The 11,571-nt window shown below is 34.9% G+C and overlaps 1 protein-coding gene across 1 annotated transcript in view; it reads right to left on the bottom strand.

Annotated features, from left to right (window-relative positions):
• Window positions 1-384: 384 nt before the first annotated feature.
• The window catches only part of LOC144980060 (uncharacterized), a 13,078-nt gene continuing 1,891 nt past the window's right edge, over window positions 385-11,571 (bottom strand). Inside the window, exons 2-7 of the mRNA XM_078927541.1 lie at window positions 11,054-11,437; window positions 8,697-9,023; window positions 7,175-7,330; window positions 4,802-5,011; window positions 4,242-4,403; window positions 385-2,631 (exon numbers count right to left, since the gene is read on the bottom strand). Of these exons, the coding sequence (XP_078783667.1) occupies window positions 2,201-2,631; window positions 4,242-4,403; window positions 4,802-5,011; window positions 7,175-7,330; window positions 8,697-9,023; window positions 11,054-11,437 (1,670 nt within the window). The 3' untranslated portion in view covers window positions 385-2,200. The remainder of the gene's footprint in view (window positions 2,632-4,241; window positions 4,404-4,801; window positions 5,012-7,174; window positions 7,331-8,696; window positions 9,024-11,053; window positions 11,438-11,571) is intronic.

An 11,571-nucleotide genomic window follows, 5' to 3' on the forward strand; every position in this document is an offset into this window, starting at 1 on the left:
AGCCTACAGCATGTAAAATGTCCAAATGTCTTCTAATTGTACGCGAGTAGTAATACTAATACTACCCTAATTAGAGCATGAGAGACAAATGGGACTTACTCAATAAAAGAATAGACGTGTTGGGTGACTGTAAGGAATTTGTAAGTCGATCACAACCACAGATTAGTATTTTAAACGTATTTTTATAATGAAACGAAACACTTCTTGAAATCTCAAATATATACACACATATAGCCAATGCCCACATTCATAGAGTCAACAACCCACAGACATAAATCTACGCACCTACATAAACATACTTTCACAAACACACAAGTAAATAAAAATCATAAAACACTCACAAAAAGACAAAGAGCATATATTAACCCACCTATGCACACAAACACACACACACACACTTTCACAAACACACATGTATAAGAAATTGATAAAATACAAAATGACAAGAGCATACAGTCACCAACCCACACATACACTTTCACAAACACACGTGTAAAAGATTTGCGTAAAACACTCACACAAAATGACAAGAGGACAGCCTTGTTAGGGATGATTCAAGGACAATACAGTATCACTCACAAAACAGCTTTTTTTATTAATTTTCTTTTTTGACCAGATGTTTTTTCCACTTCAAATATCAATGAATTTACACACCAGTCAACGTTTCATAAAACAAAATCTCAGGATTATGAGTTTCTGACAAGTTGGCTTACCAACTTGACTAATTCCCCATTTCTAAACATATAGAATAGAAACGTGAACATGATTCTCTAGACTGTCCTGGAGCAGTAAAGACCTCACTCCAGGATGCAAGCCCCATTTTGCCTCTTTCCTTCTCAACTGCCCTCCTCCGTGTTTCTCATGGTCTTCCTTTCTTCCTGTCACGCGCTTGTTCTTAGGTGTTTAAAGGCGCATTCAATGCTATTAAGCCATTTATGGGTGTCCATGTTAGTGTCACATGTGTGAGGCTGTTGTTTGGCAATTAGGAGACATGTGTGCTTCCATCTCCATCTTCTGAGGGCTACCATATCACTTAGAGGGGGGATGTTTACTTTGTTCCTGATTTCCTCATTTGATACCTGTGTCGGCCATCTTAATTTGCAAAAGCTGTTTCTGACACATTGAGGTTAAATTAATTCATCTATAATTGAAGTACAAAAAAAACAAACATCTGGAATATGTATTTTAAAAAGGTATTCTATCAATGTACTGCAATGCAGTCCAAACATATGTTGACACATCAAGCAACAGGCAGTTGATCACAAAATTCAACCAATCACAATGCGGTAAATTTCAAAATGATTCAATATCAGAATTCCAGACCTACCACAGACAGCTGACAGAAAATCCTGAATTTTTTGTTTGAAAAATCCTAATTTTAAAGAGAAAAAAAATCTGTATCAGCTCAAAATGTAATATTTCCAACGTTGCTTACTTCTAAGAATTGTCACTTTTGAAAAATGTTTTAGAATTGATGTAATGTTAAATGAGATTGCCTATCGATGTTTTACAAAACCAATATTATATTATAAAAATATGGGCACAGGTTATGCCAAAGGAACTTTTTTGTAACATTTGACCCAAAGAGATATCAACAGTTATGTAAGATATTTAATTATTTCATAATTATTTAAAACTTTGCGGAGAAAAAAGAGAGAGAGAGAGGGAGAGAGAAAGAGAGAGAGAGAGAGAGAGAGAGAGAAAGAGAGAGAGAGAGAGAGAGAAAGAGAGAGAGAGAGAGAGAGAGAGAGAGAGAGAGAGAGAGAGAGAGAGAGAGAGAGAGAGTATGTGTGTGAGTGTACAAGTATGTGCCTGTATACTAAGTGTGATTCAGTCCACTGAATTCAATGCATTTCGATCAATTGCAAGTTGATCAACGGTCAACAATGACAGTGATGACAAAGACAGTTTATCGTTTATGACAAAATGTATGAATACCTTGGCCCATGCACCTAGTTATGAGCCAAATCACGGACTTACCCGTTTATTTTAATCAAAACATCCAGTCTGTCCATATGTCAGACTGTTTGCTGATCTTCCACCCTAAATAGAAGAGTGACCCCACACCATCATAGTCTATTCTAACTTCTTTTCCCATACTCAACTCTCCAATGTTCACATAATTGAACCGTAAAACAAATTTGTTTGATTTCCATTCATGTTGAACTCCACAGTAATGCAACTTGTCAATCATTCATTCCTAAAACTCCTCGTTGAGTTTAGAGTATTTCCCACCAGCCTTACTCCTTCCTGTTTGCCTGTCGTAGAAGTCCATGTCATCGATCTCATCCATTCTGGCATCTTCGTTGGGCACAGAGTTAAAATCGAGATCATCGTTATCCGGTCTCATCTCAACCGTCCACAAAGCACGTCGCTGACGATTGGCTCGGACACGACGGATTACAAACAACCCAACAGCAACGCAGACGAAGAGAACAATGACAAAAACAATGGCACCAACCACGCCAGTTGAAACTCCTGATGACGACTTGGAGCTGCCCCCCACCACGCTGCCTCCAACATCTTCAATGGCGTAGCATTTTCCTGTGTGTCTGGGGTGCCGGATGTAGCCACGCAGACAGCGCTCACAGTAGAAGCCTGTAGTGTTGTAAGAACAATTGTTGCAAGTCCCTAAAGAATTGGGAAAGAAACAGAATCAAAAATATAAACTAATGGATAAATGACATGATTATAAATTCATAAAAACATGTGGAGCCAGCACTTATGTTAACAAAGGGTGCGGGGAAGTGCCAGATGAAAATGGAGAATAAAAATATCGCTGTGTCAGGTAGCCAAACATGATGGTTGTCGTATCAATAGGATCCCAGGTTTGGCTACCCAACATTGTAATAATTTCATTGATAAAACTGAAAAAAACAGAAATTGTTGAGAGAGTTTCTCTCATTAACTTATTGAGTAAACCTTGGCTAAGAACTTTGCAGTGTGTATATCAACCTGTCTCTGTAAATAATGCTACTTTAAGCTTGAAAAAGGTGAAAGACAATAATTGAATAGAAGTAGAATTTAGCTCTGTTCATTACCATAGACAAAATGTTGTAATTTGCCTTTATCAACGGACAGGCAATCAATAAAATATAAAATATAAAACGCATGCTAGTAAAATTTATTAAGTCATATATAGAATGAATAGATTCAGTCCCTAAATCAGAAGCCATGCATTCATTCTATATATCATGTCTCAGTAACCATCACTACCTCCTGTGTTTTGCATCTTATTGGTAATCCTGTCTGTTGATAAAAAGCAAACCACAATGCCCATGTCATTCTTCTGTGTTAATAAAACTAGGGGCTTACATTTTGCCTCATCCAACTTACTTTTCTTGCTTAAATGAATATGCATGATTTTTTTGTTGTATTTTACCCTTAATAAATGAAAACTAAACACACGCACACACACACCCACACACACACAAACCAAAAGGTACAATCCTCCCTGGTCATTTTATAGGTTATCAAATGTAATACTGTAATGATCAGGTTTCTTACTTCTATCAATGATTTAATATTGTGTTAAACAGATCAAACACAACTGGTGTCAATTTTATAAACTGTGGACTGTAAAAAAGTATTCAACAAAAATAAATAGAATAACTGTAAAAAGCAAACAAAAAACAAAAAAAGAACAAAATAATTAACAAGGAACACTTTGGGCTCAAAACCCTTCTTCAACCAACAACAAAAACTATTAAAATGAAAATACCTCACACAGAATACAGATAGATGGGGGGAAAAGCTCACTACGCATCCAGAATTTCAGTCGTTATTTGTCTCTATTGGACGTGAAGTGTAAAGCAGTCTGTATTAACATTAGTTAATCATTAAATCAGAAAGATATGTGATTTTATCATAAATGTGTCGGGAGCATATCTATGAGTCCAAATTTAAATACCAGTGATTGTCTTGATAACATGAGAAATCGATTCAAATCATGTGAAGTCTCTTATTACGCTCAGTAGAAAAATCAATACAAGAGATGTCCGAAAAAAAAAAAATATCAGAAAATGGGCATAACTTTTGAATAAAAAATTTTGTTTTCTAACCGTAAACACATTGGAGACATTGGAAATATAGTGGTCTGCCTCATTTCAAAATTTCAGTACACCAATGAATGCAATATTGAACATTACTGTGTTTATGGTAGCAACACTAACCATAGAATGGTCGAATAATAATAATCTTAATAATAATTTAATAGTAACAATAAAGAGGACTAAACAAACCTGTAGTGGGATCACACACAAGTTGAGTACCAGGTTGTGTGTTGTTGTTGCAGTGGCATTCTCTACACTGATTCTTGTATCGGAAATAGCCCCTATCACACCTGTGGCAAGTATTACCGGCATAACCCTTAGCACAACTGTGGCAGTTTATGAAGCCTTGGTCTGGGGATGGATGGATAGATAGATAAATGCATCGATGAATGAATGAATGAATGAATGAATGGATGGGTGGATAGATAACGGATGGATGAATGAACGGATTTGTGGATGGATGGATGGTTGAGTGGATGGATGAATGAATGGATGGATGATGGTTCAGATATTATGAAAAAAGAACAAATGAGAACAGTTCGAGGAAATAAAATAAAGCAATCCAATTCCAGGACAAAGACTGAAAGCAACACAGAAAAGGAAATATAGGGATAAAAGATTGAGCACAGAGGCCTTCCAGCTTACCTTAGGACCCCAACAGAATATTAAGTTATAGAGATGGCTACATAAATTTGATTTCAAAAATATTTACCAGCCTAGAAAAAGACAATATTGTGAAGAGAACTCACCATATTCACAAGAGGACTGCACACCGCTGTAATCCTTGCAAGGACAGCTCTTGCAGCTGTAGTCAGGAGACCTGCGATAGTAACCACTTACACACTCCTGGCAAAACTTGCCAGTGTAGAATTTGTTACACTCACAATGTTGCTGGCTGGGAGACGGGTTTTCACAGTTGTTGCCGTGATCCTTAGTACCATGTCTATCACATCTGCAATCTGAGAGGGAGGTAAAGAGAAAGGAAAAAAAACCCCTCAGAAATGGGTAAATAAAATTACTAATTTAATTAGCAACATTGCCAAAGGGCTTGTTCTTTTTCTTAATTCCTGAATCTTTTAGCAACATTGCCAAAGGACTTGTTCTTTTTCTTCATTCCTGAATCTTTTAGCAACATTGCCAAAGGACTTGTTCTTTTTCTTTATTCCTGAATCTTTTAGCAACATTGCCAAAGGGCTTGTTCTTTTTCTTCATTCCTGAATCTTTTAGCAACATTGCCAAAGGACTTGTTCTTTTTCTTTATTCCTGAATCTTTTAGCAACATTGCCAAAGGGCTTGTTCTTTTTCTTAATTCCTGAATCTTTTAGCAACATTGCCAAAGGGCTTGTTCTTTTTCTTAATTCCTGAATCTTTTAGCAACATTGCCAAAGGGCTTGTTCTTTTTCTTAATTCCTGAATCTTTTAGCAACATTGTCAAAGGGCTTGTTCTTTTTCTTAATTCCTGAATCTTTTAGCAACATTGTCAAAGGGCTTGTTCTTTTTCTTAATTCCTGAATCTTTGGCCAGATATTATTTTTAAAACAACTTCAATTTGAACTTTAACTTTTCATAACAATGATAATGAAAACAAAAACAAAAAAAGGCAGATAAAAAAAATCACAATCCTGCCAAAATGTGACCCATATCCTCAAACTGGTATCATTATTCCTTTTTATTCCGTGGAATAAAGGATCAATCTGAATATAGGAAATAAACATAAATATTATGTTTGTGAAAAAAAAATGTTTGTTTTGTTATGTTTTTGGCTTAAGTTAAAAAAAAAAAATCCTGATTTTTGAATAGACTTATCGTGCTTTACTGGCATAATAATAAGTTGATCGCTAGCTTTTACTCACAAATATCGGGGTCAAAACAAGGTCAACAAGCACTCAAGGTAACTGTTGAGGGATAGCACTTTTCCATGGAACACCAACATGTAGTGACTATTGAGATATTGAGTAAGATCCGAATGAGTGAATATAAACTCAGAAACATGTTTGTTCGCCTCATTCTAACCCCAGTAAATGTGTGAGTAAAGGTTTGCAGTTTTCCGGTAAGTTGGAGGATATTATATCAGTCAGGTTCTCCATTCATTGCAAATTTTATTATTCTCTATTGCCTCTTGGCATCTTCTACTTTTTACATTATTTACCACCACTGGAACAAGTGCCTGCTCCGCATATTTATTCATTTATTTTTTATTGTAGTAGGTTCAATTTTCACGGTCTCGTGCACCCAGATGTAATGAAATACAGGGATGCCTTTTTCTCAGTTAAAAAAAAATATATATATCTTTCGGCTGATCTCGGGCAGTATTGGTGAGTTGTTCTTTTAAAGCTGAAAGTAATGGTTGTTTAAAGGAGAAGTTAGATGGATATGTATCCAATTCTATGATAGAAGGGTGATACCATTTGACAAAGAGAAGCTTTGCACAAAATATTTTTATATATGGTCTTTCCGCGAAAAATATTCAGGCTTCTTCGTTTTTAGCAAAGGGAATCCTTGACCACCAGTATTTGAGAGTAAAAGCTGAGCAGTCAACCCATTATGCCAGTAAAACACAATAAGTCTATTTTAAAAATCAGGATTTTTTTTTTCTTAAGCCAAAAACATACAGAAAACAAACAATTCTTTTTCCACAAACATATTTATATCTCTTTCCTATATTCAGTTGTATCCTTTATTCCACGCAATAAAAAGGAATAATAGTCTAAATAATTTTTCCTCTGTCACTCTTGTTGTTTGAGAACAAAGAAACTATATGGTCTGAAAGTGTAATGAAAATAAATGGAAAAACTGCAATAAATTCAACATTTAAAACCGATCAGATTGATCATACCACTTGTTTTAACATTACTGAATTACCAAGTTTTTTAAAAATACAAAGAGGAGATAGATTTTAAAAACACTCCACAATTTCCTCATAAACTGACATCCTTGCAACTGTTTCTTAACCATCCTTGCAACTGTTTCTTAACCATCCTTGCAACTGTTTCTTAACCATCCTTGCAACTGTTTCTTAACCATCCTTGCAACTGTTTCTTAACCATCCTGTCATCTTACAAAGTATGGATTCCATCTCAAAACCTGCCCCATGTTTACTACATGTGAAAAAAGATACTTACTGAACCCAAACTTGGTGGTGGGAACAAAGATTGCCGGAGCGGAGATGGAATCTCCTGACACAAAGTGGGCGGTGACGACAATTTTATATTCTGTTTCAGACTTGAGATTGTCGATGGTCGCAATATGGTTGGTGGCATTCAAGACTATTTCTGTATCTGATGACAACAAAATCACAAAAGAAAACATGAAGACAATAAATACCTCTTCTTCCTTGTAATGTATAGACCCACAATGAAGGTGGATCAGTCTATATAATCTGAAATAAATTATTTTTTTAAAAAAGGAAAAAAAGGAGCTGTAGACCTATGAGTTTAAATACTACAACTGCTAAAAGCTATGGACTGTAAAAAGTATTGAATAGAAACGTGACAGTTTCAAAAAAGAATTAAGTACGGTACACCACACAGAATGTTTTGGGCCAAAAAGACATTCTTAAGCTAACAAAAAATAAATCGAAATGTAATATGTTGTGTAAAATGCTGAAATTTAACTCTCTCGAGTTCACTCTCATTGAAAATGGAACAAATTTGTTCGATTTTCCATGCATATGAACTCGAGAGAGTTAAACAAATTTAGTTGTTCTTTGTGGTTGGTAAAAGACGGGGGTGTATACCCTAAATGTTCCATGTTAAGTACTTTGTTCTTTTCCGAAGACCTTTAGCTCTGCTATATTACCTTTTATTTAATATCTTTTACAGCCCTGTGGTTTAAGCAGAGGTCTATATCAGGATGAAAGATATTTGATGTGTTTTGTAAAACGTGTAGTTTTCAGCATTTACAGCAGCCAGAGTCAAGAGTCATCCACAAAGAGAGTGGAGGTAGGTGTTGACCCATGAGTTGGGTTGCTATATCTTTGCCGAATGTTCTTCTCTGGTAGATTTGGTATGTCAATCAAGTTGTTTAATGACTTGAAAAAGGCAGTGACTTAACACTTCTTTCTTCCTTGCTGCAATTGTCGAAGGCCCAGATTTAATATGGAAGCACGGGAACTGTGATGAGATGTGCAGTCTTGAATTATGTGTTTTGCCGTTGTTTGGATTTTTTTTCCCTTCATAGTCTTAAATAAAAATCACCATCATTCAAAGATCCTGTACTCAGAAATCTGCCTTACACTGTACACAGTCAAAATATATATGTAAAAAAAAAAAAAGAAATAATTGAAAGCAACAACTTGAAATAGTGATATGATGATTAGTTCTCAAAAAAATTCCCTCCAAAAAAAACAAAACTGTGACCAATTTAGAATATATATAGTTTTGTGTGTTGGTTATCATCGTTTTGTGGGCAGAACTGGTTGAGATTTTTACTTAACCCATATCATCAATTGACACTCCATTCTCAGCAGCCAAGACAATGACAGAATAGCGAAATACACACGATGAAAATAATAAAATTATGTGCGGGAGATTTTATTTATCCAATGGGAAGATTATTTCTGTTCAAAATTAGGGATATTAAGATATTACCATACATTAGAATGTGATATATACATGGTTTAAAAAAATCAGGTGATGTCCTCACCTCCTGGTCGATCCTTCATACCGTAGGTGACCACCACCTTATCCACACAACCCTCCTCAAACTTGACCACTTTGTGTTTCTTCTCAGAGTAATACATGGACATGTTTGTAGCCTTAATGTCGACGTCTGATTCCAGCAAGGACACTGCCCATCCATTGTCACTGATGGCAGGGTCTTTCCCTTCAACTGTGAAGTCGGCAAATTCCGTGAGGGCTTTGCATATCACATGGTTAAGGACAATAGGGTCATTTTTAGTTGCCGGTTGAGTTTCTGCTGATCGTTTTGAAGCTCTGCTATTGTCACCAGAGGAAGCAGGAGTTGATGTGACTAAGGGAGGAAAGAATGAAATAAACAATTAATTGATTTTCAAATAGATTTCTTGTCCTCTAAAACTATATCAAACAGCTTTTTTGGTAGAACTCTCTCATCAAAAGCAATGGGACTAGCAGTTGACCGGCGTGATGTAAAGGTTGTTTTTTTTTGTTGCTTTTTTCTGACCCCATAATCACCTTACAATGATCAATAGCTGGGTCTGTCAGATCTGGTGAGAAGTGCTTGTGAGACACAAGTATCCTGTCAAAAGGTTAACATGAAACTGGTATTTTCCATTTACCACTTAAAAAAAAAAAAAAGATTAGCTCGGACTCTTTCGGACTTATGGCTTTAAAAGACTATTTTATTTTTAAAGTACTAAATTTAATACAAATGATATATAATCTGTATTTAACGTGACGTAAATGTTGCTGCTCGAAGCTCGAAGAAATAAATAACATTGTAAAATTGAATGTAAGCTTCAATTTAATATATAAGAAGACAGATAACATGGACGTTTTGGGTTTCCCCTTTATCAACAAAACAGGATGAATGAAACACTGCAGACAAATGAGATAATATGTTAGGGGCGTTGTGAAGATGAATAAACAAAGAATTCACATTGTTATGTATTTAAAGTGATAACACAAAAAAATAATTTTCTCACATGTAAAATGAGTATATGGCCACTAACAGCTTTGTCTGTGTCAACAAAAAATCATAACATTTTGCATTAAAGGTTGTATTTCTCATCCTATATATTCAGCATTGCTTTCATTAGCTTGGAGTGATTTAAAAATCATTTTCAGAGGATTGTGTGGCTAAAAGTAAAGTTCTATAAAAGTTAAACTAATATATTATGTATTTTGCTCTTTAACGCTTTTGAAATGACTATTTTAATTCATATTTTTTTTAAAACGTTCAAGAGCAAATTGAGCCAAGGTCAAAAGGTACCATACGCCAATTGCTTATTTTGAAGTTTTTAATTTTGTTCCTTAAGGGCATGTTATAGTTGGAACCTTAAATTTTGGTATTTGTATGACTGAAAGATGATATGTGAAACTTGTGACTTGAAATTTCTCACAAACGTGACAAGTGTCCACGGTGTCACTTCTGATCGATGATGACAAAAATATCACAGAAAAGCAACTCAAATACTTCACAACCACATATAACTTGATTTTTGAGATTAGATGGCTCATAATTCTGTCCCCACAGTTTTTTGCCATTTTAAACCCCCAAATTTACCATGAAAAATGACAAAATTTGCCATTAAAATGACAAAATTTGCCGCAGGTTTTACAAAATTCAAACAACATGTGGTCCTTTGAAGTTTCATGAGTCCATTTTAATAAAACTGTGCGTACTTAGAAGTGATATAATGCATTTAAATTTGAACAAAATATCCTTTTCTGAACAATAAGCATGTTTTCCCTAATTTTTTCAACTAAAATAAAATCTTAAAATTCCGAATCTGGAACCATATAAAAAACAAACATAAAACAAAAACATAAACAATTTACAAAAAAACAAAAGCAGAGACATAAAATAAACAAAATCAAAAAAAAAATACAACCAAATTTTGCCAACAAAAAAACAAACACACCTTCTCCAAAAATGAACGAGATTATAAAAACTTTGAGTTAAATTTAAATAGGCAAAATGGTTTGAAATGGAAAATTCTAACTTTTTAATTTGAGCTTTTATATATCGCAAAATCCACTAAGCATGCTCAAAGAGACAATGCTGTTAAAGGGCAGGTACTCATTTTACACCAGAGTATGCTGAGAGAATGTAAGTAAACGTTTAATAGACAAAACTTACTCGCCTCTATCCAGGTATTTGTTTCCACTCAAATCTTAATCTTAAACGTAAAGTTTGAAATTTAATTCTAAGCATCAGAATCGTCACATGATACTGTTTTGAGATAATTGGTCACATATCATAACAATAATGCTCAAAATAATGTATTTTCCTCAAAGTAAACAACATAATTACACTTTTTTCATGAAACGATCATAGTCTTTATAATATAACATTACTACCTTTGCCTTTGTCATCGGCTTTCGTTGTTTGGCTTGCCGCTGCCTCTTTTGTGGCATCCGTTGCTTTGACAGTGGCAGCAGCAGGAGTGGAAGTGATAGTCTTTTCATTGTTTGGCACTGTCGTATTAGCAGCTCCATTGGTATCATCACTCTCTGTATTATTAGACTTTAAAGTTGCATTCTTTAATTTTTCCAGTTCATGCGCTTGATAACTGAACAACGGCTTTAATATGTTGATTTTGTCACCACTCTTCACCTTTTCAAGTGTTTCATCTGAAGCATCGTGATCAACATAAATATGGGGCAAGGTCCAAGATATGATTATCTTATCTGTTGAAGTGTAAAAGACATCTACATCCTGAGGACCTGTGATAATCACATTCCCTGAAATTAGAAAAGGAAATTCTTGTGTTACTGTTTGAAACAATAATATAGGGCCCATGACCAAATCAATAGACAGTAACTTAAATCATAAAACCTAGTGACACTGGGTATGTGCGGTAACAGTATGGTTGACA

Source organism: Berghia stephanieae, chromosome 9 (assembly GCF_034508935.2).
Source record: "Berghia stephanieae isolate SIO BIC M18660-M18661 chromosome 9, UCSD_Bste_1.3, whole genome shotgun sequence".
Classification (NCBI taxonomy): Eukaryota; Metazoa; Mollusca; class Gastropoda; order Nudibranchia; family Aeolidiidae; genus Berghia; species Berghia stephanieae.